General features: G+C 40.9%; 1 protein-coding gene across 4 annotated transcripts in view; it reads right to left on the bottom strand.

The window, feature by feature from the left end:
- PIAS1 (protein inhibitor of activated STAT 1) overlaps positions 1 to 24,585 on the bottom strand; it is a 63,262-nt gene that overhangs the window by 28,813 nt on the left and 9,864 nt on the right. For all 4 annotated transcript variants that reach the window (XR_012776314.1, XM_075506411.1, XM_075506415.1 and 1 more), the window contains exon 2: positions 6,578 to 7,022. Coding sequence is in view for 3 of the 4 variants with exons in the window: in XM_075506411.1 (XP_075362526.1) it covers positions 6,578 to 7,022 (445 nt within the window). In the remaining variant the exon portion in view is untranslated. The remainder of the gene's footprint in view (positions 1 to 6,577; positions 7,023 to 24,585) is intronic.

Below are 24,585 nucleotides of genomic sequence, written 5' to 3'. Positions count from 1 at the left end.
TACCACGTTCTTCAGCTTAAAACAGATGAAAAACTGAACTCAGGTTCTGGTCAGTCTGCTGCATTTATCACTTAAGACCATTTTTAGAGTCTGTTTGACTCAAGCTTTTAACAGTTAATACTCTGCAGGAATGGGCAGAGCTACACTGGGGGTGGGAAAGGCAGGGAGTAAAGAGACGTGAAGGAGCTTATTTGAAATAGTGCCTGAAGATATATATGAAAATAGCCTGGCAATACTCCAAGGGCTACAATTAATTCATAAATATTATGTATTTTATAACTCTCTATGATATGTTGTATAAACAGAATAGATCAGCTGGAAACTCTGTGCAATCGGACAGATATTTATGTTTGACTGGATTTTTTAATCAGTCATTTATTAGAGCATTTCCAAGCAATGAGGATTTCTGAAGACCTACAGTAAGTATTAAGGGACAATTTCATGCCGACCTTCAGTGCCAGAACTCTCTGCCCTCCCAGCCTACCTCTGTGAATGGCCACCTACTCCAGCTCTCCTCTCGCCGTAGCCCGTCCCGGGCCCACTGACCTCCACTGCACATCTGTTCCATCATTTTGCCAGAGGGAAGGAACATCACTGGATCCTCCGTATTCACATTAAGTCACTTGATTTCTTTAGACACCTAAATATATGTCCCAGAACTCAATTGCTGCCATTCAGGCTTGAAAATTTTAGCTTCTATGCCTAAGAGCACCGACAGCAGTTGAACACTTCAAATGGGCAGTACTAAAAAGCTAGCACTGCCACGTCCCTGCACGGGGTATCCTGCTTCCAGCGTATTTTTACTCTCAACAAGAAAGTAGCAAGTCTTATAAGGCTAACAGGAAAGGCAAAAAAATTAAAGTTCATGATTAGATAACAGTGCCTAGTAAGCTCTCTACCAGGATTAGCACAACCAATATCATCTTTTTCTAAAGGCCATCACAACGGGAGATAAAAGTATCTCTAAAAGACTCCAAGTTACTGAAGACTTCCAAGTCCCAGCAGCATTTCCAGCAACTACTAAGCGATCTCAGCATCTTGGTTGCAGAGGAAATCGTAAAAATTACATGCTGCAATAGCACAGCTTCCTCTCTCATGCTATGTGAGCACCACTGCTAGGCCTCAAGCTCTCCAAACACTTAAAAGGGATACCATTCCAAGCTTAGATTGGTTCACTGATTATTAATGGATTACTCACATGCTTCGAGTCAACCACGTGGTTTGCTGTAATTCCTTCTACTAAAAGCTTTAATTAGAATCATAGAATATCTTGAGTTGGAAGGGACCCACAAGGTTCATCGAGCCCAACTCCTTATCAAATTACCAATTATTGAAAAGATAAAAAATTATCTTTGCTGCTTGGGCAGCGAAGTGGCTTCCTAGATCCATCCACATCAGAGCAGCAGTGTCTGAGAACATCCATATCCTGTAAGGTCCTGGAATTTGGGTGGTCTCAGATTCAGCAATCAGCTAAAGTGAGCAGTAATAAGTTATACCCCTTTTCTTGTAGCACAAGAGCTACGCAGTTGGTTACAACTCTCTCATACTTAAAAGAAACAGACTCTAGACTATGGAATGATTCTCTATACGTGAACTTGAGGCATACCACGTGCAAATACAAGTTGAAGCCAAAAAAAGAAACTTAAGTGCAGTGTAATTCTACTTCAGCTACAGCACATGAACAAGAGAGAGCTAGTATTTCAGCTTATTCTTGCACAATTAAAAGCTGTAGAGCCGGAAGTCAGAAAGCTCAAGCCTGCGTTGAGACTATAGTGTTTTGTTGAACTTCCTCCCACAAAGTACATTTAAAAAAATAACAAACACAGAAGACAGTAAAAGCACGACTTTCATATAAACCATGATACTGATGGCGCAGAGCAACAGATCAGCTTGCTGATATATGAAAGGGAGAAATACTTGCCAAACAAAACTTTCATAGTTTCCAACCTAGATTTCTAAGTGCGCTGAATTGTTTAATTGTTTAATAGCTGTACCTTGAACTACAGTCACCCTAACGTTTTTAGTCAGATCAGTTGCAAGATCTGTCTTCAAGAATGCAGTATGTCCAAGTAACCATGACCAATCACAGTCAAAAAGAAAATTTCAAGGTAAATGCAAGTCAGAAGCACAAAGGCTGGTTAGTAAGCAAGCACATAATTCTTGAGGGCAGGCACCAGGGGTGAAATTCTGCTTATTGGAGAAACCTGTTATTAGACTCCACAGATTAAGAAATTAAGCTAAGACCTAAGCAAATCAAGACAAGCTTCAGCAGAGCCATCGGAAGCTCCTTGCACCCGATGGAGCGGGTATCTGCAGTCTCCAGGCAGCGTACAACGCTTTCTAGAGGCGATACTCTGACTCCCCAAAAAGCCTCATGTTTGTCTCCTCCTCCCAGGAGGGTGAGACCTGCAGGTAAAAATCCTGATTTCCACAGCTCAGATCCAAGTTCCAGTGTTGTGTTCCACATTGCTTAAACCTGAAGCGCAGCAAAAAAGTTGTAGGGTGATCATCTGTATGCCATTCAGACAGCTTTTATAACAGTAGCATAGACCACAGCCTCCTAATCCTTTAAACTGAAAAGAAAAGGTTAATTTCCCCTTACAGGTAAGTAAAGACCCATAACCTAGTTCAAATGTTTTCTGGAACAACTACACAGCTAAAGCAATTAGGAATGACATATGCCGTAACAAGAAGTATTTTTAAGATGTTGTTTAACGATCTAATGTCCCTGCCATAATAATCTGGCAGAATTTTGGTACTCGTTACTCATCTCATAGTAAATGCATTTCACCACACAAAAGAGATCTTATCTAGATGTGTGTTAGAAGTTACTTTTAGAAAATTGGACCTCTGCTTAAAAAACAACCAATTAGTAGTGTCTGTGCACTGGGGGCTGAAAATAGGGAAAAGTTAAGTGAAAGTTGCAGCTTCACTTGAGAAACTAACAACCAAAATTCTCCTATTTAAAGGGGTTCCTACTCAAAAAACAACAGAGAAGTCACAATAATAAGGCAACTTTCATACATTCCATCAAGGCCAAACTGGATAGCTCTTGCTCCAAGAAAACCAGTCATATAATCACATCAAATCGTGGTTAACCATGGGGCAGAGTGCTCAGACTTCTCACTAGCACCGCAAGAGCTCAGTGTACAGATTCATCCACCAACATACATTTTCAGAATACAGAGCATTCCTAGTTGGCTTGTACACAAAAACATTCAATATAGATGCTTTCTCAATTTTGCAATGAGGATAACTAATAAAATATGGATCAAATCCAACAGCTCCACTGAACACGGACAGATATCTCTTCGTCTCAGATAAACAAGCCCACTAACAGTCTTCTTGGGAGTAAAGAAAATGCTGTCGTCCCCTGACAGCACAGCCAGCATAACCGTAATTGTCAGTATTAGCCACACGGCTCTGAAAGAGCTACGCAGGAGTCACGTACTTGAAACACTCGGAAGGAAGCGAGAGACTCTGCTATCTGAGCAGAGTAACAGCAAGAGAAGAGTCCCACCGTCAGCAGGGCCTAGCTGCTATTTTCAGTTCTTCAAACAAGGGCAGGTTGAGGTAGCATAGGCTGAGTTTACAAGTTCAACTAGCTAGGCAAGTCTGCTCTTCTACAAGCATCCTACTCACTGCTACAAGCTGTATGGGCTGCTGTAAGCCAGAGAAAGTTAAAAAAAAAACCAAACAAAACCAAAGTTAGCCAACAGCCTTCTAACCTTAGCTTGTCACACATGCTTCAGCCAGCCATACTCAAGTAAAGACCCTCAATAGCAGTTGGCAAGAAGGGTACAGATGGATAAAGCACTGCGCTTCCCCCTTGCCATGAATCCAGCCCAGCAAGCAGTCAGCATGTGGATTCTAATCACAATTCGGAGCTACATTTTGAGGAAGCAAGTGTAAGAAGGTAACATCCATTTCCTCCTTTTGTTCTTGACATTAAAAATAATAGTTAGCAAATTTAATTTCCTTATCTGTTATTCACATTAGCTTGTGTACTACCCACCTACGTAAAATATTTGGGTACAGAATGCATGTTCAAGTGCCCTGCTGTGCAACTCCCTTCCCCAAGGCTTTGTCAAATTATTGTTTTTCAAATTAATAATCATTTCTTGATGGGACAGAAGACTACTGTAGCAAACCTTCCAAGCAATTCCACCTTGACTTGGGAAAGACCAGGGAGAATCACATCCAAAGCCATGCTTTGCCCGACTTTTACGTAATGACTATCAATTCAGAAGAATCTAGAGATCCTCAAATCAGTGGAGATCACACTCATCCTCTCTCTCTCACACACACACACATGTTTTTTTCTATTCCAGTAGGTTCCATTTTAAGCAGGGAGATAATTAGTCAAAACCCCCCATCAGGTCATCAGTTCGTTCTTGTGGTGGAGGGAAACAAAGTAAATTCAGAAGTTTCTTATCCCTACCCTATGATGGATGGGAAAAAGCAAGCAGGAGATGCTTGGCCAAATGCCAAGGAGAAGTTCTGAGTGTTTGTAGTACATATCTGCCATTTGAAAACAAAGCCAGGGAACCTAGAAATTTGACATTTGAAGGAAACCCACATTGTTTGCAGCAGTGAGAAGTATGCCCAAACCATCTGGGACAAATACTCAACAAATCATTTAAGACGTTTTAGTTAGAGTATCACTAACTGTATATATGGAGAAAATTAATACAAGTCTGCTCCATACTTGCATTTAAAACTCCTAAGCTGTATGCACAATTGCTCCAGTTTGTGTTGAAAGTGTATAAAGCTGCATATCACTTGTTATTAATCCAACAGGTGTTTTCATTAACATATATGTATTTATTACTCTAAAATACCTTCATGACATTTATAGTTTGCAATTTTACAATCTGCAGCAACATTACTTTCCACTACAAAAGGAAACAACCAATCATTTCTTATATGCACGGACACTGAAGCTCTCTCTCCCCCCAAAACCACAAGGAAAAAAGCTTTTTAATAGCATTGCTTTTAATTAATCCTGCAGACAGGATTCGCATGCAAAACAAAAACCCCAAACATACCCTTATGTTAACTGAAAGGACAGAGATTGCTTAAAAAGGTATCCGGTTGGAATTTCACCCACTTCCATTTTCTTACCCTGACACTCAGAGTCCACAAAGGGGAAAAAAATATCCTTTTGTGTATAAACTCCTCAAGCAATAAGACATGACAGAGCGTGAATTATGATCTCTTCATTTGGGGCCAGTTTGTCAGACACGGAGCTGACAGCAAAGTGTTCTTACCACATCTAGGAATAAATGCATACCATAATTCCTGCATTGGAATGTCTAACTGAAATTATAGCATTATTTTCAAGTATTTATAATGTAAAAGTGATGAGACACATACTGAGTACCTAATTACCCTGTACCACCAGCACTGCCTGGAATGCTTATTAATCAGTTAGGTTTTAGATTAAAGCTAAATAGTTACAGTATACCTCTCAAAAGAATACCTGAACCAGAAGATGAGATTATCAAAAGCTATCTCTTTTTCCCTCAATGTCTCAGTTATAACAGTTAAAACAAAACAATACGCAAACAACTGTGCAACATACTTCAGAAATCTGCAAACCACCATCACCACTCACATATGAGGCCTCCTACATCCCTGTAGCTGTTCAGACTGTTAATGTAAAGTACCTGCTCATTTTTGTTTACAAGGGATCTCTTTCGCAAAGGACAATTTTTTTCACTCACCCACCATCTCCCTGTATCTACTCTCATAAATCTCCCCCTCCTCCTCCCAGCTATTCTCACAGTGAATCTTTTCCAGGGTTTCAAGACAGCAGAAGGTTCCAACATGCAAGCAGCCCCTCCAGAAATCAACAGGACTATTGTATTTAAGCAGTATTTAAGAGTCTTAAAAGTTAACCATGCTGTTATGTGCTACATGGAGTCAGAGCTAGGAAAAAAAAAAAAAAAAAAAAAATCACACATTGTTATATAATGCTTTGTAAGCATCAGATTGTTCTCAGCAGCTACACAAGTGATTTATACCTTAATACAAAAGACAGTTTAAAGACAAGTAGCCACAACTGCAAAAGAACCACAAGTCTTCCTAAACTCAGACGTTCAGGCTGTAATGGATCACAGCAAATATCTCGCCTGGCATTCTTTCCCAGCACAGATGAGAAGATTTTGTGGGCTTGATGGATTGGGGCGGGGGGGGGCGGGGGGGCGATTTTGTCTTTTTTTTTTTTATAATTAAACTCTATGGTTTATAAGAACTACTGAAAGCTGACAGGTTTTTTCCCTTTTTCTAAGGTTTAGTTTGTTTCTTGTCAAACTCACCCCTTAAATATAACGGATCTTTGAACCATATTTAGTGGCTCAGCTAAAGCAACTAATGAGTGTTACGTAAGATGTCTCTCCATGTAGAACAATCTGTTCCAAAAGTTACCAAAAATAGCAATTCTCTAAACACTGGCATGATGCAATATTTAACCAGTTACTGCATTAGCAGTTGAATTCATACATTACTATTTAAAAAAAAAAAAAAAAAAGAGGCAAACAACCTTAACATATCATTACAACATTTGCAACCTTACCTAGGCTGGTAGGTTTTATCAGCTCATCCAACAAGTCATAAAAAGGTAATTTCTGAAGTTTTATGTCAGGATGGACAGGGTGCAGCGCAGATGTAAGATGGGGGAGTTCCAGTTCATGTTTAGGTCCCAGAAGCGAAACAGGAAGCAATGGTGACGTGGCAGGGTGGCCATCGTAACTGAGCTGTGGAATGGTAGACGGAGACAAAGTTGCTGGCATGGAGCTCGAGTGTACGCTGGGGATAGATAAGTCTGCAGGTGTCATGATTTTCTGAGGGAACCTTCGCCTATAGAGTTCTTTGATTTTCATTTGTACAGCAGGACTGCAGCCGGCCTTTAACAAATGCAGTGCTTTTGTAAGAAGTTCGTGTTTTCGTCCGTGCTTGTTCCTCCCCGCGTAACCCAGAAGTACTTGCAGTTCAGAAACTCTAAGGCTCATAACCATTTGCTTAAAAGAAACAAAACAAAAAATTAGTATTCAAGTTACATCATCTTAAACACCAACATTAGAATGTGGCTTAATCCCATTTAGCATACAGTTTTCACAGGCACACCACCACTGCTCTTTCCCCACTGATTATCTGAAATATAATGTAAAACAGTACTTGTTCACAGACAGATCTACTTCGAAAGTCGGTAACGAGCCATTTTTAAAGGGATTTCCATTTGCCATACACAATTCAAGACGGCAATACTGGGGGAAAAAAAAACTGAGAGAAGGACAAGTTGCGGGTAGAAAATAAAACTTGTAAACGTTAACTATTTTCTAATCGCTGTTCTGCTAGCATCTCTAATGTTAACGAAGTTTTTTACTTCCAGCTAGATGAATAAAAAGTCACACATTGACAATATCCAAGTCTCCAGTACTTGCGCTTAAAAGCTGTGCCAGTCCTTAACTCTGGAACCCTACTTCACTTTCAAGTCCCTCCCTCACTTTTTGCCATACAGCATAAATAATCCACACAGGTTCAAAGGAAAGGAGAGAAATGACCGATATTAAAAAGAGAGAAATTTTAATCCGAGTTGTGTTCAACACCATATGATCGTTACTGAGTTAAAGAAAACTTCTTCCGATTCAATTTCCTTACTTCTCACATCAGAGCTGCATGTTCTGTTTTGGATGGGGGAGTAGGGCTTTGCCTTCTATTAATTAGCATCTTCATTTACACAGTTTTTTACTGTCTCTCAATGTGGTCTAATGAATCAAACTAGTACAACTTGTAAACTGTTTCACTTCTTCAGGAACCGAGAAAAACACTATGCAAAGCAGTGAAACCAGCAATTGCCTGTGCGCACTAAGTACTTCCCGCCGGAAAAGCAGGAGGCAGAAAGTCAACTTACAAGCTTACTTTCTATTTAAAATCTTCTTTCGGTGCTCGACAGTGGCTTGTTCGCCATCACACGGCCTGTGACACCAGCTGAAACGATATTCCTGCAGAATTTTGGATTCCCGAGAAATCACAAGAAAGTGAAATGCCTACAACCCATCGCCACGACTGGCTATCTGGATCTTCTGTGTGAAACCATTAAATATCTTGAATATTTTATAGTCAATCCCAAAAGATCAAATTCAAAATAATACTTGAAGTATATATTTGGGACTAAAACAGCTAATTCAGCTCATCGGGGTTCTGCAATTTCCCAGCCACTGAAGACTAAATAACCAAATAGCACTTGCATTTGCAAACGATCTTTGAAATGGGAGTACAAATGCTCCCATCCCCTCTAGTCCTTCAAACTGCGCAAAGTATTCAAGGCACATACATTACTCAAGTGATTTTCACATTAATTCTTAAACCTAAAGTGCTAATATTAGAAAGTACACTATCCCCAGCTTTAGCAAAACCAGCCCAAAACTCCTATCAATTCCTCAAACCTCCAGCACCTGCAAGAGATCTTCAATGCACAGGTGTCCACAAGAGGTATTTCCCTATACTGAAATAGGTCGTGTTATTTAAAAGCCCTAAATTAGGTGATTCATGTATTTAATGAGGTATGCACCCAGATAGATTTAACTAAATTTGCCACAAAATTTCTGCTCTGTTGAACCACGCCAACAGAACTGAATAACCTTGCTGCAAGTCTTAGATAAACCTCACTGCAGACTACCACAAACACTTCGGATGTAACAGGGTTTGTGGTCATTTTGTTCTCTGAATATCCCAAGAACCTGCTTCACACTTTTAACTATTGGACTGTCATGGAGCTACTAACAAGAACAGACGAGGTACTTGTAAGAAATGGAGATGTCTGAAAAGAATAAGGCATTTCGGTTACAATCTGAAGTGTTGACAGCTGAAAGGAAAGTGAAACAAATAGATTTGAAACATGGAAAAACACTATTTAAAATGCTTTACAAACATTTCTTCAACAGAACGAGTAGTTACAGCTGAAGGGTTTAACGCCTGCTACCATCACCATTAGAAGTCACTTCCTGAACAGCCAGAACCTCTCAGAGCTTCACTCTGTTCTTGTTTTGTAATAAGCTCGTAGGCCCAGCTTGCAAAAAATGCAGAGGATTAAGAAATAATTGAGCTAACAGAGAAGGTCCTGCTACATGTTGGATGTTTTCCATCTTCTAAGGTATAGGCAAGTTAGAACTGTACAGAAAGCAGGGTCCATCGTGTAGCCACATTCACAAGGCAAAACAAATAAAATTCCACAGATCTTCCCCACCCTGGCGCATTCCTTACAAAGGAGGACAAGAACAATTTTATTTGCAACATTAAGGGCACTAACGGATACATCAATTAAAAATGCAGTCACCAAAAAAACAGTGATAAAGGCTTGTGGTTTTGTTACAGTTTCATACGTCATAGGAACCTTTCTTACACAAGTAAAAAGAGGCAATGCCTTAAAACAAACCCCCCCACTCACACACATCCATAGACTTTTGCCAGTGGATTGTGTCAATCAGCGGCACGGGGAAGCAGAGCCCGACAGTAAGCCGTGCTGGCAAAAGTCTCTCACGTCGCTGCAATATGAACGTGAAAATTCCTCTCCCCTCCTCCAACGCAGTTGTGTTTTATTTGAGGACACAACCCAGCTCTACCAGCAAAGTGCCGCTGCCCTTACAAGCACTATCCACACTACGAGCCCTTGGCCCATGTCACACTGGTACCCTAATCTTAGAACAGGCAGGATAATTATAGCAGGGAAACAAACCAACTGCTGTCAAACGCACAAAGTAAATACGCAAAAAAGCTGCAATTTATAATTTTTTTTTCCTGTCACATCTCACCTCATCACGATTCAAACCCCTTGCTGGCTTAGTTACACCAGCAAAGCTGAAGGGCAAAGACACAAAGCGTTTTGCTTCAGGAAATCTTGCTTTTTTTTCCTGTTGCCTGAAGTAGAGTAGTAAAAAGATCACTCACAGCAGTACAGCTGCATCTGCAGCAAGCTACAAAACCCACTACAAAGAGTCTGTCTCCCAACAACAGCAAATATCCACAATGCAAACAACTGCCCTTACCTCTGGCTGTTTATCAGAATTGGCAAAATGTTTGTTTTTTTCTTTCCTAACACAAAAGAAAGTAACAAAAAACAACAACAAAAAACCCAAACAAAAATAAAAGGATATACACAGATACCAATGACGGACTGAAGGATAGCTTGCAAACTGCAATTACAGATAACTAGGTGGTTAGTTATGTGTTCATGTACAGGTAAATACATGTTCCTACAAACATCATACTAGCACATAAGAAATTGATGCTATTTAGCTACGAAAAGGTTGAGCTACTTGCCACTTCCCTAACTTTGGTGTGAGAAACATGGCAAGCTGACTGGAAGCCAGTTTCAGATACAACAAATCCCAGTATCAAACAAACTGGGTGTTTGGATGATGTACCTTTTGGTACCTGTCATATCTAAGCAATATCTAAAGTTCAAAGAGAGGGCGAGGACAGCAGAAAAATTGTTCAAAGTGTAGAAGAGTAAGAACAAGCTTTACAGAAACTCGACTTATCTCAGTTTAACAGAGAGTATTTCTATTTTGACTCACTGTAAAGACCTTCACAGAGTTTAGAAGGTAACTCTAATCTATAAACATAGATCTGACATTTCCTGTTTGACAACACAACACAAACGCATGTTCCTCCGCAAAAGCTGCATTAGTCATGCGGATTGCCTGGCTCATTATATACACTCCCCCTTCAGCCCACGTCCCCTCACCCAAGCCTTGGGACCACAGTCCACCCTTCCCAAAGCCATCAGGGTATTTCTCTGTCTCAAGACAAGTCACCTAATTGTATGTGTCAGGCAGGAGGTCCACGGAAGCAGAGAGGCCAGTTTATTTTCCCACCTCCCAGTTGCTTGTTTCCAAATCTGTGCCACTTTTCTCTTGCCAGATTGTGTGAACCCAACCATTTGAGACAGCTCATGCTGCAGCCACATGAGCAGGTGCATCTCCCCATTTCTGCGTGTTGAGGAAACATTCTCAAGCAACTCATCTGGCAACAAGGGTACTTCCTGCTCCACGCCTGCTTCAGGTCACCAATAAGGTTTGGAAGACAATAGCTTAAGGATGCAAAAGCAATCCCTTGGTGGCATCCTACGTCATTCACCTACCTCTCTCCTGTGGCTATCAATAGGAAAGGATGTTCTACCTACAGCGCTCTCTTTCAAAAAAGTTGGCACACTTTTTTAAAAGCTAACAGATAGGAAAATTGTTTAAATCCCCCAAACCAAAAATTGCTTGTAAACACTTATGAGGTAAGGAGGAATAAGGGTTTTCTCCAAGACATCCACAAAAGGACTATTAAATAAAAAGCATCAGGCTGCAACGTCAATGAACGTTTTGTAGCTCCTGACTTACTAAGTTCCCTCAATAAACAAGCATGTCTGGTTGGAGAAATGTGTCTATGCCACACAACAGGACCATTTTGCTTTGTGAATGCTGTTTAGGCAGAGTAAATACTTTACCAGGAACCTTAACTTCTAACAGAGCAGCCAACGTTAAGAATCATTAAGTTTGATTTCTCTCTGCAAAGAAAATAGCAGAGATAAATCTTTATTTTTAAAGAATGGTTTTCCACACAAGCCCAGTCATTCTACCCATCAAGGAAAGATGTCCAGGCCAGGCAGCTTCCTGGCTACAGAAGTCCAATCGTTAGCACAGGTTAACAGGTCAGACCAAAGAAAATTGCTTTCAAGAACTGGACCTTGTCTCACTGATATGTGAAGGCTGGGAATTAAGTTTAAAAATAAATAAAATCTCAGTGTTAGTGCCTCTGGATAAGAAATTCCTTTGATAACCCTGTGTGGCTGGCCTCACTGGCACGTGATTCAGAGAAGTGCAACTAAAAAGACAAGCGGATTCAGGCAGAGAACATAATTTCTAGACTGGAAAATACATGGGGGCTAAAACACTGGTTTGAAATGCGGGAAGACGAGCTGTAAGTCCCGTTGCTCAAGAAAGGATCCGATACAGGTTATCTGCTGAGATCCAGCACCACAGACAGTGAGTCTTCACCTATTTTTCCCCATTTTTTGAAGGGAGGGACTTGCCTGAGAGGTAAAAAACAGGCAGCAGTCAGTCGTCTTTTTTTTTTTTTTTTTTTTTAAATAAATTGAGCAGTGTCCATAGGAAAGCATGATGGACAATACTGAAAATTTATCACCAATACCAGCACCACAAGATACTGTCTTCAAAGCAGTACACTCATCCATCACCGGCAGCATTAATAGTCCCAACAATTTGATGAATGCTTTCTAGAAAGGGTATTTCTACATCTCCAGTAATCAGCCCCGGGATCTATCTGGGGAATTTAACAAGTTATTTCCGGATGTTTATGATAACTAGAAGCTGTGAATAAGCTCCAAAAACACATTCAAAAGATTTGCCAGCACAACAAGAAGCATTTGGCTAGGTACCACACCGCATTTTGTGCCTAAAGCTATACAACAGGTCCTCCACAATTCTCTAACCATTAACATGAAAGTTAAAGGGGGGAAAAAAGAAAAGAAAAAAAATCATCTCAAACACTCAGAAGTCAGAAGATGGGAGAAGTAGTAAAAGAAGAAACTAAAAAAAGGATACAAACGGGAGGTCACCCCATTTATAATTGGCTATTTAAGACAGCGACAGTAAATTTCCTCTGTTATTAGAAACATAGTGATTAGCAATAGTTTCCTAACAGTCTCTGAAATTGAGAATCATTATTACGGAAGAGGGCAAGCACTGCAACAAGTCACTTCAGAGGCAAAGCGTAAGACAGAAAACCCTTCTGACTATACCCCTCTACTCTTCTGAAGGCTTCACCGAAGGAGCCTCCACACAGACACCCTGCACAGCACCTTCGGCCCCAGAGTCCGGAGGATCGGCTCCGGCCGCAGTCTGCATGAACGGCGTGGACACATCCACGCTGGCAGAGCTCTAACGCTGTTTTCAAGGACAACGTAAATGGAAATTTCCCCCCTATGAAAAAAGGAAACTATTAGTCAATGAATTCCACAATGCACTTCTAAAAGACAGTTTTAAAAAAAAATCGAATCAAAATTGTTCTTTTTTCTAATAAAAGTGACTAGGAAGCATTAGATTAGTATGGAAATGGTTTTGAATTAATCTCAGTATGCCTCCAACACCCAGCTGTAAAAATACAGGAGAGTTCTTGCATGCTATGAACAGCCTCTTTAACCCCTGATATAAATCTTTTGGAGAAGAAAGCTATACCTGAGCTACACGAGCTCTCTACAGTTACACAGACTAAACTCTTGGGTTCTTAGACATTTAAGATTTGTGAAAATGGATGATCATGAAGGTAAAAATATTCCCATCTTTTATGAAGGCACATTCCTGAGTCCTAAATTCTATCTGCAAGACTCACACAAGGAAGCTATCAAGGCTAAACTATAAAAACTGAAATCAGTCTACCGAAAATCTGCAAGAGGGAGTGAAACAACCAATTCATGGAAGCTCAAGCACCTCAATGACAGGCTGTAACTTCCTGCATTTGTCTAATGCAACCAAAACACTAAAAGGTTGAAGTCACCATAATTCAAAATGGAAGGGAGGCAAAAGCACAGAAGAACAGTCATAAATATGCAACACACTACAACCTTTAAGGAGGCTATTGGTTTTCATAATGAAAAACTCAGCTGTCTCCTAGTGCAGTATGTACAATGTTTTGGCAAGCAGGGCAGCACTAAAGAATAGGTACGAACCAATGGCAGGTACAAATATTATTTGCCTTTTGTTACACACACAAGAAGATATTTCTTAATCAAAGAAACCCTGTATTTACACAGTGTACCAGTGCTCATAAAGAACATTTCACAACTGTATGACCAAATCTATGCATTCATCTAGCTGGCAGTAAAAATAGATCTTAATCCATTAAAAATGCATCAATGATGTTCATATACTGTAAATGCCAAAAATAGCCTGGACTGACCTACTGTTGGTATCTCCATAGATGTGGGCTTCCTTAAGGTCAAACACTGTATTCACGATTTTCACCAGGTAACGTCTTTCTTCCCACGCTAGCAGAGAAAGTACACTATAAAGCTTACAGCATCACGTGTTATTTACTTTAGCATGCTCACAAACAATATATTTCCTCACGAATGATACGGTTGCATATCTGTTAATATAAACATTACAACCCTTGAACCAACCTACCCGAATGATGAAGCTCGGATTCAAGCACCTGCTAACACTAGGACTCTCTGGCAGTGAAGAGATCATCTAAAAACTGTAGCAGTTCAGTCTAAAGGGCTTCTGGATGGGAGGTCCTACAGTTTCCTACTGCCATCCTTCTGTACTTGGTTCATCTAACAACTTGCCAAGTATACCATAACCACTTAACTCTTAATTCCACAGATTAACTAGTACAAGGAACATTTTTCTTACCTGCTCTTGGCAAACATTGCTTGCTTCTATCTGTTGTGCTGGTAAAACTTGACTATCCTCAAATTTCCCCAGTTTTAGTAAGGTCAGAGTAATGCTGTTTCATACATGAACACTAATAAATCTAAGCTCTCCTTCGAGCCCACAGTTCAGAGGCCTCCATCCAATCCTGCACCAGTGACGCTACCAAGTTCTTAGAGATGTTTGTCGCTTACTGGAGACAAGAAAACCCACAGTGATAAAAGTAACAAAATTCACTGAAGAGTGAAAGGATATTGCAAAAGAAAACAGTAAGACAGACCTAGCCCCACTGAACTGGCTGCTAGTAACAACAGGCAGGCAGAGTTTGGCATTTTTAATATAATCTCCACGTGTTAAAAGTTGTCTTATGTTTTTTTGCAGATGCTTCTGGTATTTTGCTATGCTATCATGTATGTGAAATATCTTCTAGCAGCCTTGACACATATAAACTGGCAAATTAGTGTAAGCAATTGCCCTCCTAGACCTCCACTTCACCCCTTTTCCTAGGGGTTATTTCCCCTGGAAGAGAGATTCAGCAGAACAGACTGTGCACCCACGTACCCAAAATGCCAATTCACTGCCTGAACACTTAAATCTGTAGGACTTTTTTTTTTTTTTAATATAATGGCTTGCAAATCACCTTGTGTCCTGCCCTGCCTCCCTGGCTGCACATTAACACTGCCATAGCAGAGAAGTGGGGTGGGCAGCTGGGGCAGCGACTTGCTCAAACTGCAAAAGCTAGATTTTTGTTGGAGAAAGTCTGCCAAGACTTTAGTCATGTCTAAATTGTATTTGATTTAAAGTAAGTCACATTTTATCTTAATCCGTAACAAAAGCTTTAGTGTTCTCAAGAGATTTTATTCACTAGGTGAACTATATTATTACTTTTGGTATTAAATAAGGTTGCCGACACAGTAGTAATCTTCATTCCAGTTCTTGGAGACTCAAGTTTTTTTCAGCCACACTCAAACTTAATTGTCCCTAGTGTATTTATCTTTGCAGATGGGAATTATTTTTACAGAGCTATATGCTAGCATGATTTTCCTGACAAGTAATTGCAGAAATACTAGTTTAGACAATCTCTGGATACAAAACAATGCACCTCTCTAAAGACAAACAGCTTACACCTAAGGCTAATAATGAAGACAATTATTTTCAGCTATTTGGGAGAGGGTCATTGCCAGACAAATTTACTTTTTATTAGGAACATTCTTATCCTTAACTAAGCCTTTCAACTGGCTGACAGAAGAGCTAATTCCTATGCAATAAGCTTCAGCAGAGCCCAAGCCAGCCACAGACACAGCTGTCCAAAGAGCTTGCTAAACACAGTATGTCCTATTATAATCTCTCTAACAAATAACACAAAAGGTCTACATCGGTATAATCAAAATATAACAACTTATACAGCATTCAATAATAGTCTGAAACATTGTCTCTTTGTATAAAAAAAAAAAAAATTAAGACCAAGAAATCTCAGCTTCTGGAAGCCATACAGGAGGCCACAAACACACATTTATTTCCCCTCCCTCAGTGATCTTAAAAAAGAAGACATACATTTTAAAATATACAGTTAAAACAAAAGCAATGGTTACAAAAACAGTTTGACTGATTTGGGATTTACAGATAGGGAGTCTACTAAATGAGAATCCTTTTACCCATTCTTTTTCAGCAGAACACTAGAGAATGAAGCTTACTTTCTTTCTAAATATCTAAAATACCTGCACGAAGCACATGTTGCTTTTGGAAGTTAATTTTAAAGGAAAGCTGGAGAAGAATGTACCTGGAATTCAATGAATGTACTCACACTGCAACATGGATAAAGCGGCGGCTTCCATGAGCAGCTTACAGAACCTCTTAACAGCAAGACATACAACAGCTTCAAGACCTACATTCTTACATTCAGTGTTTGATGTCTGCTTGCAACTGTTGTTTCAATCTCTACTGCATCAACAGACATTATTTCTTTGTATGTGTTACCCAACTTAAGCATCACTTGATTAAAACAAATTATTGCCATAATAGATGCATATTTTCCTCCAAGAGTTAAAAAAAAAAAAATCAACCAAACATCTTTTTATTTCTGTACCTTACAGAACTGCAAAGTGATCTATTCTCCACATGCCGTAAGTATCACCCAGCGCTGAAGAGTTAGTTGTCCACTATAAACAAACAAACTTTTGCTATTTAATTAGCTTCAATGAGATTAACACTTCAGGATATGAGATTATACAGTCAAATATACCCAAAACACTTCTAGATAAACTACCGACTTTTTTTCCCCTCATTTGTCCCATTTTCTAGGATGCAGCACAGGAGACAGAATACGTCATCACTGACTATTATTCTGGTATCTCAAAAAGTTTTAATTAACAATCATATTACATTTGGATACTAACTTGCAAAGTACTGAACAGCAGGCTGAAACCAGTATATAATTGAATCTCATTTCCCTTAAAAGTAACCAATTGCTATGTTAATGCCCTGAGAGACAGAAAACTAGAAAACTGGAGTTATCTGGTCACAATTCTCACTTTAAAAAAAAATTTTTAAAGCCAAAATAGTATGTGATAAAATTAGCTTTTCCTTTTAGTCTTTGAAGCAACCCTTCTCACAAAATTCCGTTCTGAGAAATGTATTCCCAGGCTTTGTGAATTACACCTAAAAAGAGTGATTCACAGAATCGTAGAGGTTGGAAAAGACCTTTAATCGTAGAGGTTGGAAAAGACCCACCACTACACCATGTCCCTGAGCACCTCATCCAAATGGCTTTTAAATACTTCCAGGGATGGGGACTCCACCACGTCCCTGGGCAGCCTGTTCCAATGCTTGATAACCCTTTCAGTGAAGTAAAATTTCCTCATATCCAGTCTAAACCTCCCCTGGCGCAACTTGAGGCCATTTCCTCTTGTCCTATCACTTGTTACTTGGGAGAAGAGACCGACCCCACCTCTCTACACCCTCCTTTCAGGCAGTTGTAGAGAGCGATGAGGTCTCCCCTCAGCCTCCTTTTCTCCAGGCTGAACAACCCCAGTTCCTCAGCCGCTCCTCATAAAACTTCTGCTCCAGACCCTTCCCCAGCTCCGTTGCCCTTCTCCGGACACGCTCCAGCCCCTCAATGTCTCTCTTGTAGTGGGGGGCCCAACACTGAATACAGCATTCGAGGTGCGGCCTCACCAGTGCCGAGTACAGGGGCACCATCACTTCCCTACTCCTGCTGGCCACGCTATTTTTGATACAAGCCAGGATGCCATTGGCTTTCTTGGCCGCCTGGGCACACTGCTGGCTCATATTCAGCCGGCTGTCAACCAACACCCCCAGGTCCTTTTCTGCCACGCAGCTTTCCAGCCGCTCTTCCCCAAGCCTGTAGCATTGCATGGGGTTGCTGTGGCCCAAGTGCAGGACCCAGCACTTGGCCTTGTTGAACCTCATACAATTGACCTCGGCCCATCAATCCAGCCTGTCCAGGTCCCTCTGCAGAGCTTTCCTCCCCTCAAGCAGATCAACACTCCCGCACAACTTGGTGTCACCTGCAAACTTACTGAGGGTGCACTCGATCCCTTCATCCAGATCATTGATAAAGATATTAAACAGGACTGGCCCCAACACAGAGCCCTGGGGAACACCGCTTGTGACCGGCCGCCAACTGGAGTAAACTCCATTCACCACCACTCTTTGGGCCCGGCCGTCCAGCCAGTTCTTTACCCAGCGAAGGGTACACCCGTCCAAGCCATGAGCAGCCAGTTTCTCCAGGAGAATGCTGTGGGAAACCGTGTCAAAGGCTTTACTGAAGTCTAGATAGACAACATCCACAGCCTTGCCCTCATCTACTAGGCGGGTCACCTTGTCATAGAAGGAGATCAGGTTGGTCAAGCAGGACCTGCCTTTCCTGAACCCATGCTAGCTAGGCTTGATCCCTTGGTTATCCTCTACATGCCATGTGACGGCACTCAGGATGATCTGCTCCATCAGCTTCCCCGGTAACGAGGTCAGGCTGACAGGCCTGTAGTTCCCCGGGTCCTCCTTCCGGCCCTTCTTGTAGATGGGCGTCACATTTGCTAATCTCCAGTCAGCTGGGACCTCCCCAGTTAGCCAGGACTGCTGGTAAATTATGGAAAGGGGCTTGGTGAGCACATCTGCCAGTTCCTTCAGTACCCTTGGGTGGATCTCATCAGGCCCCATAGACTTGTGAGTGCCTAAGTGGTGCAGCAGGTCACTGACCATTTCCCTCTGGATTCTGAGACGCTGAGGTCCATCACACCAGCAGGATCCGTCCACGGAGCTAAGGACAGCAACAGCCATAACTCAGATGGGGCCACAGCTGCCATCAGCCTTGTCACTGGGTACCATGTACCAACATCCCTGTGTTCACACACCGTCTCACAAGATGCAGGAGAATGTTTGGTAGTGATTTTATCTGTAACCACAGGAATCTAAAAAAGGCTGCAACAATAGTTAATAACATCTATAACAAAAACTGGGGAGGAAGGAAAGGCGGAAGGAAGGGAGAAGAACAGGAAAATTAAGAGATCAGATAAAACATCAGGTATGGGAAATACTCAATAATTTATCGTTAAAAGATTTCCCTTTCCAAAGGAAGAAACAGAACACAAACGAAATAAATCTGCTGACAACAAATACCTATGAAATACATTGGCCAAATACCCTACTCCCTTCTAATACTGGCCCATCAAGAATAATACTTTATTACTACTAACAATTAGTCTTAACTTTTATCACAGAATTAAGCAATGGAGCCAAAAGTTCCCACTATGTCAATGAGCTGAAAACAAATATTCCGTCAAGCAATCATACTGGCACCTGTATAGGCTTCTTTAAAAAAACAAACAAACAAACAAAAAACCACACACACACACACAAAAAAGCTAGTCATTCTACACATAATCTATTTCATAAGGTCTTCAAATTCATGTATAGAAATTATACAAGGAAGCCAAACTACACACTTCTTTTTAAGTAGTCATATAGCAGTAAGTCATCAAGATTAATTAAAAGCTTGAACAATACTAAGGAATTTTCCTCTTACGTGACTGTTCCTCAAAGTATCAGGTAAGACACACCACACAAATCAAGTATCTCCTCACCAGTTCTGCGGAGACTGCCTACCACAGCACAAAGCTGAGGGAAGCCCCAAGTTTCATACATCAACGTTCTCACAGCACAGATTATCATAAGTTGGCCTCTACTTTGATGAAGTATTGACTTCAAGCATGTTCTAGTGAAGCTCTTCAAAATGATTCCTTTAGTGCAGTTTTTTTAAGTCTTCATACAGTGCAGGCAAGAGAAGCATTTTCTCTGCTCAAGTCATCCTCCTCTTTCACAAGGAGACACCCATTGCCTTTCCTCTACTTCTTTCTGAAACAAAGCCATTACGCATCACCATTTATCCAGGAGCCATTGCTCTGCTTCCCATATTTTATCTATCAATAGTGCAGCGGCCGTAAACAACGCCATGATGTAAGAGACAAGGCTTGAAAGAAAGTAATACTTTTTATTATATTTAGAAAAAGGACTTGCACATCTGAAATGTTTTTCAACCATAGCAGTTGAGAATTACTACCCCTTTATATTTTATAGAAACATCTACCTGTGAACCAAGTCCAACACCAGCCTAAAAGCAAGACCAAGAAATAGCATTCACATGTCTACTTGATTCTTCGAATTCATGACCACTTTCAGCAAGTTAAGGGATAACTGCATATGAAATTCAAAGTTACTAAACACAAAGTAGTCAAAATTGGAGGAAAATCTTAACTTCTCATGTGTTTTTCTCATTACATAGCTGATGGTTCAGGAGAGGAACTTAGGCATCACTACAGACAGGTCTTCATGCAGCTACAGCCAAATAAGCAGATTTGCAGGGAACTAATAGGCTAGACAACCTTGGAAGGTCCCTCCCAACCTCAGATTCTGTGGATAAGAGTATTTTCCAGAACTGAAGGAGAAGTCAAAGAAGGGACACAAGAACTACAAACGAGATGTACGACAGATCTGGTCCTACAGTCATTCCAAAAAGGCAAAGACTTTCAAAATACGTACTGTAAGCCTCAGAAACATGGACAGAGGTGGACAGGAGAAGAGGGCATCAATCTGGGAATGGTTCATCAGGTGGAATATGGCTACCCATCACTACCCCAGGAACACACAGGGCTATGCAACCAGATCAGACCACCACCGAGTAAAATCACCCTTATCTACCCTACCTCATTTTCTCTCTCAACAAGGTATCTAGAATAGAGAGTAGCCACATAACAGCAAACTGCTAGCAAGAAAATTATGCATGAACCGCATGGGGCCACCCAGTAATTCAAGAAAAGTCAGTGTTTCAAACTCTGAAGAGCTATTGTCTGTCACGGCACAATAGGGAACAGAAATTACAGGTCTGACTATTTATAGAGCAGTTAAATGTACACTAAAGCCTAATTTGTTCCTAACTGTACAGATGCATTAAAAAATGGAATCATTTATTGCATGCAACAATATGACATAGAATTAATATTTACATCACATATTGAGACAGATCAGCTTTAAAGTGCCAAAATACATTTATCGTTATAGAAAAGAAATCAGTAGCTGGCTGAAAAAAACTTCTCATGTCATTTGTCCAAACCCAGGTGAAAATACTGGCAGTCAGAAGTTCATCTCCCATTTCAAAAATCTTACTATGTCAGTACTCAACCTGGTTCCCACCGAGGCAGATTCAGTATCCTAGGTCAGTCACGTTAATGAGACATGGATGACTTCTTTGGCTGCTACTCACGACACTAAAGCATCAGTAAGACTGTCAAGAATCACACTGATTTCATTCCAAGTACCAGCGCAGCTTGGAAAGAGAGCAACGGGGCAGCAGCAGTGCCAAACACTGAATGCGTATCCTGGGGAAGACGTCTAAAAGAGGCATGGGGACAAAGAAAGAGAAAGCAGGAAGCTCAGTTTTTCGTATCACCCACAACGACTGGTTTCTTCCCACTATGTAAAAATGCAAAAAGATGATGGAATAATAGGAGAGGAAGCAGACCTTCCTGCTTTTCTTCAGCATTCAAAAGAGAATAAAGAAAACAGTTTCAAATGACAACATGCAGCCAGAGACAGACTGAGAAGATGCATCTTAGGCAAGGCCTAGACTACTGACAAAGCTGATCCTAACCCCACAATCCTACTTCACCCCTCAGAATTCAGGCCACTCTGTCCTTCCACCTTCCAGGGCTGTCCACACCAGAAAGTTGTATTTTTACATGTATTAACTGCATCATGTTACCTATAGGCTCAAAGACAACCGTGCAGTGCTTAAGAACCCATTAGCTCGCAATGATTAATCCCAGGACAACACATTCAACAGTGCGTTAGAAAGCTAAGAATACATTCTCCATGCAATATTTTCCTGGCTCACATATAGCACAGACAAGGCCTATAGAAACATTTCTTTCACAGTCACACTGGCGCATGTTAGGGAGAGATACTACGGACACTTGCTCAGCAGGAAGAGAGATATTTCATTTCCCAGTGCCATCAATCTGACACACTGTCCCCCTCCCCGCAAACTCATCCTTCAAGCACTGTGTTTTTCTCATAATCAAACTAAGACTGAATTCAATTAATCTATCCACACAATAACCCCTGCCCTGCATGGAAACAAACCGCTTGATGGAATGAAGGTTTTTATAAGCCAAGTTTCAGCCACACCTATGATTTAAAATACATGAAAACTCCTAAAACGATACTGCATTTAACTTGGCTTCAGCCACAAGAACAACCAGAATTGAAAGAACTGCCTAAGAAAACTTTGATAGCAAAGTTAAAACTTCCATGGCAATCCTGACCAAGTGAAAACAGAAAACGTGCAGTTTCTGCAGTACTGACTGCAGATACAAACACTCCCTTAACTTTTCCTACCCTGCGGTGAGCTGCCTCCCCCCGAACTCCCACCCCACTCGGGGGGCAGAGGGAGGACACTGCTCCAGCCACTGCTCCTTTTCATCTTTACTGACCAAACTACTGCCCCACCTCATCAACCGCACTCATCCAAATCCCACTCTGAACAGGAATTTGCATATATACAAGCCTTTTGCAGCTCATTAATGTCATGTGAATGACTCTCGCATGTTCGTGAATTTATACTCTGCCTGGCCCTTTTTTCATATACGGGCCAAAGGCATGGGGCAGGGGGGCGAGATTATTTAGGATCTCATGACAAAACGAAGCATTTTCTGGGTTTCAGCCTAGCATTTTGGTATGAAGTGTCTTCACCCTTTTGCCTCCTGATACAACTCACTGGATAACATATAGCTTCTACTTCCAGGTAAGGATGTTGTAAGCATCGTGTTACTTCACAACCTTGCTCAGCCTCTAGGTCAAAAGCAAAGGACAGTCTAGGATTCGGAAAAAAAAAAAAAATCAAAATAGAGGCATCAAGATATCAGTCATGTACAGGCCCGAGGAATGAAGGAGTCAATGCAGTTAATCAACTAAAATTAGCTCAAGCCCTTTACTAAGCTATGTGAACATACTCCGAAAAACAAAAGCACATTTAAAAAAGAAAACTTTTCTAGTTAACTGAACATAGGAAACAAGTTTCAACACATCTCTGCTTCCCCTTAAAACAGCTTGGCACCACCTCAGAGTTCTACATATGTTTAAAAACAACAGAGTAGTACAGGTCAAAGGAAGCTATGAAAATCCAGTCTGCACACACAAGCTGGGTATTCTTACAGCATTGATATTTTGTTTAAAAAAAAACAGGCCATAGATCCTTAGCTTGCTATTCAAAGTTCTTCTATTACCAATGTGTCCGAGTTGTTCCAAGACCAAACAATAGAGGAAGGTCATGCGTGGAGCTCTGCAAGGGCCTACACCGGCACATGTAGCTTAACCTATTCGTTAACGACCTAGAAAACGAAGTGATCAGTGGTGTGACAAAGTTGCTGACAATATGACGTGTTTGTAAGGATGAAGGCAAACTGAAGAATCACTGAAAGACCTCAGTGACAGCAATTCAATGTACATAAATGTAAAGTGATGCCTATGGGGAAAAGCAGACCAGACAGACCTAGCTTTACGTATAAAGTGATGGGCTCTGGGATGACCTTTACCGTGCTAGAGCAAGCTCCTGGGCCCAAGATAAACAGACATACAAAAACAGCAGCTCAGCAGCAGTCAAACACACAAATCATTGTTAGAAATCATTAGAAAGGGAACAAAGAGCAAATGAGAAATCATTATACGCTCTATAAATCCCTGGTTCACTCAGATCTCAAAGTACAAGTGGTTTTGGTGGTCTCATCTTTAAAAAAAGAACAAAAAAAAAAAACCCAACATATTAGAAGTGGAAATGTTCACAGAAGGATGACGGAAGTCCAGCATGACTTCCCTAATTAAGAAATAGCAAAAGCTAAGATTTTTCAACCTAAAAAATAGAGAACATGGGGACAGATATGATAGCAACCTAGAAAACCACGAACAGCACAAGGAGAGTGGACAGGAATCAGCTGTTCAGCCTCTTTCATTACACAGCATAGTGACCAGTGGATGAAGCTGGCTGGAACCAGGCTTAGAACAAAATGAGAAGGGTCCTCACGCAGCAAGCAGCAGAACAACAGAAATCCCTACCAGAATACTGTGAACAAAAGAAGTTTATGTAGCTTCAAGAGGAACCTGGACAGGCACTTGGAAAATAGATTTATTATGGCTTGTCCAGCTAGTAGCCCCCATCGGGTTCAGAGAACTGAGCTGAAAATAGCTGGAGACCAGGGGAATATTGCAGGGAGGCGACAGTTATTTCTCATACTTTGTCCTGGTTTCGCTTTTCCCTATGCACTCACTTCTGGAAGCTGTAGGAGACAATACCGGGCCAGATGGACCGGTCTGAACCAGTACAGCTACTTTTATATTCTTAAGATTCAGTTTACAACACATGTTTATTTTTAGCCTTTTCCTCAGAAACCCAAGCAACATTGTCAAGAGCCTGTAATAAAAATGCTACTTCTCAATTGAAAGAGTCAAATTTTAACACCAAAGAGGTAAAAGGGGAAATTAATTGAATTAAAACCTGGGTGTACATCCTTTAGAAAAATATTATCTAAAATACTTGTAATTCAAACCAACAACAGTTCTGATACTTGAT

The sequence above is a fragment of the Mycteria americana genome, chromosome 6 (assembly GCF_035582795.1).
Source record: "Mycteria americana isolate JAX WOST 10 ecotype Jacksonville Zoo and Gardens chromosome 6, USCA_MyAme_1.0, whole genome shotgun sequence".
NCBI classification, from domain to species: domain Eukaryota; kingdom Metazoa; phylum Chordata; class Aves; order Ciconiiformes; family Ciconiidae; genus Mycteria; species Mycteria americana.
Note: the sequence above shows the minus strand (reverse complement) of the source record. Positions and strands in the feature narration are given on the sequence as shown.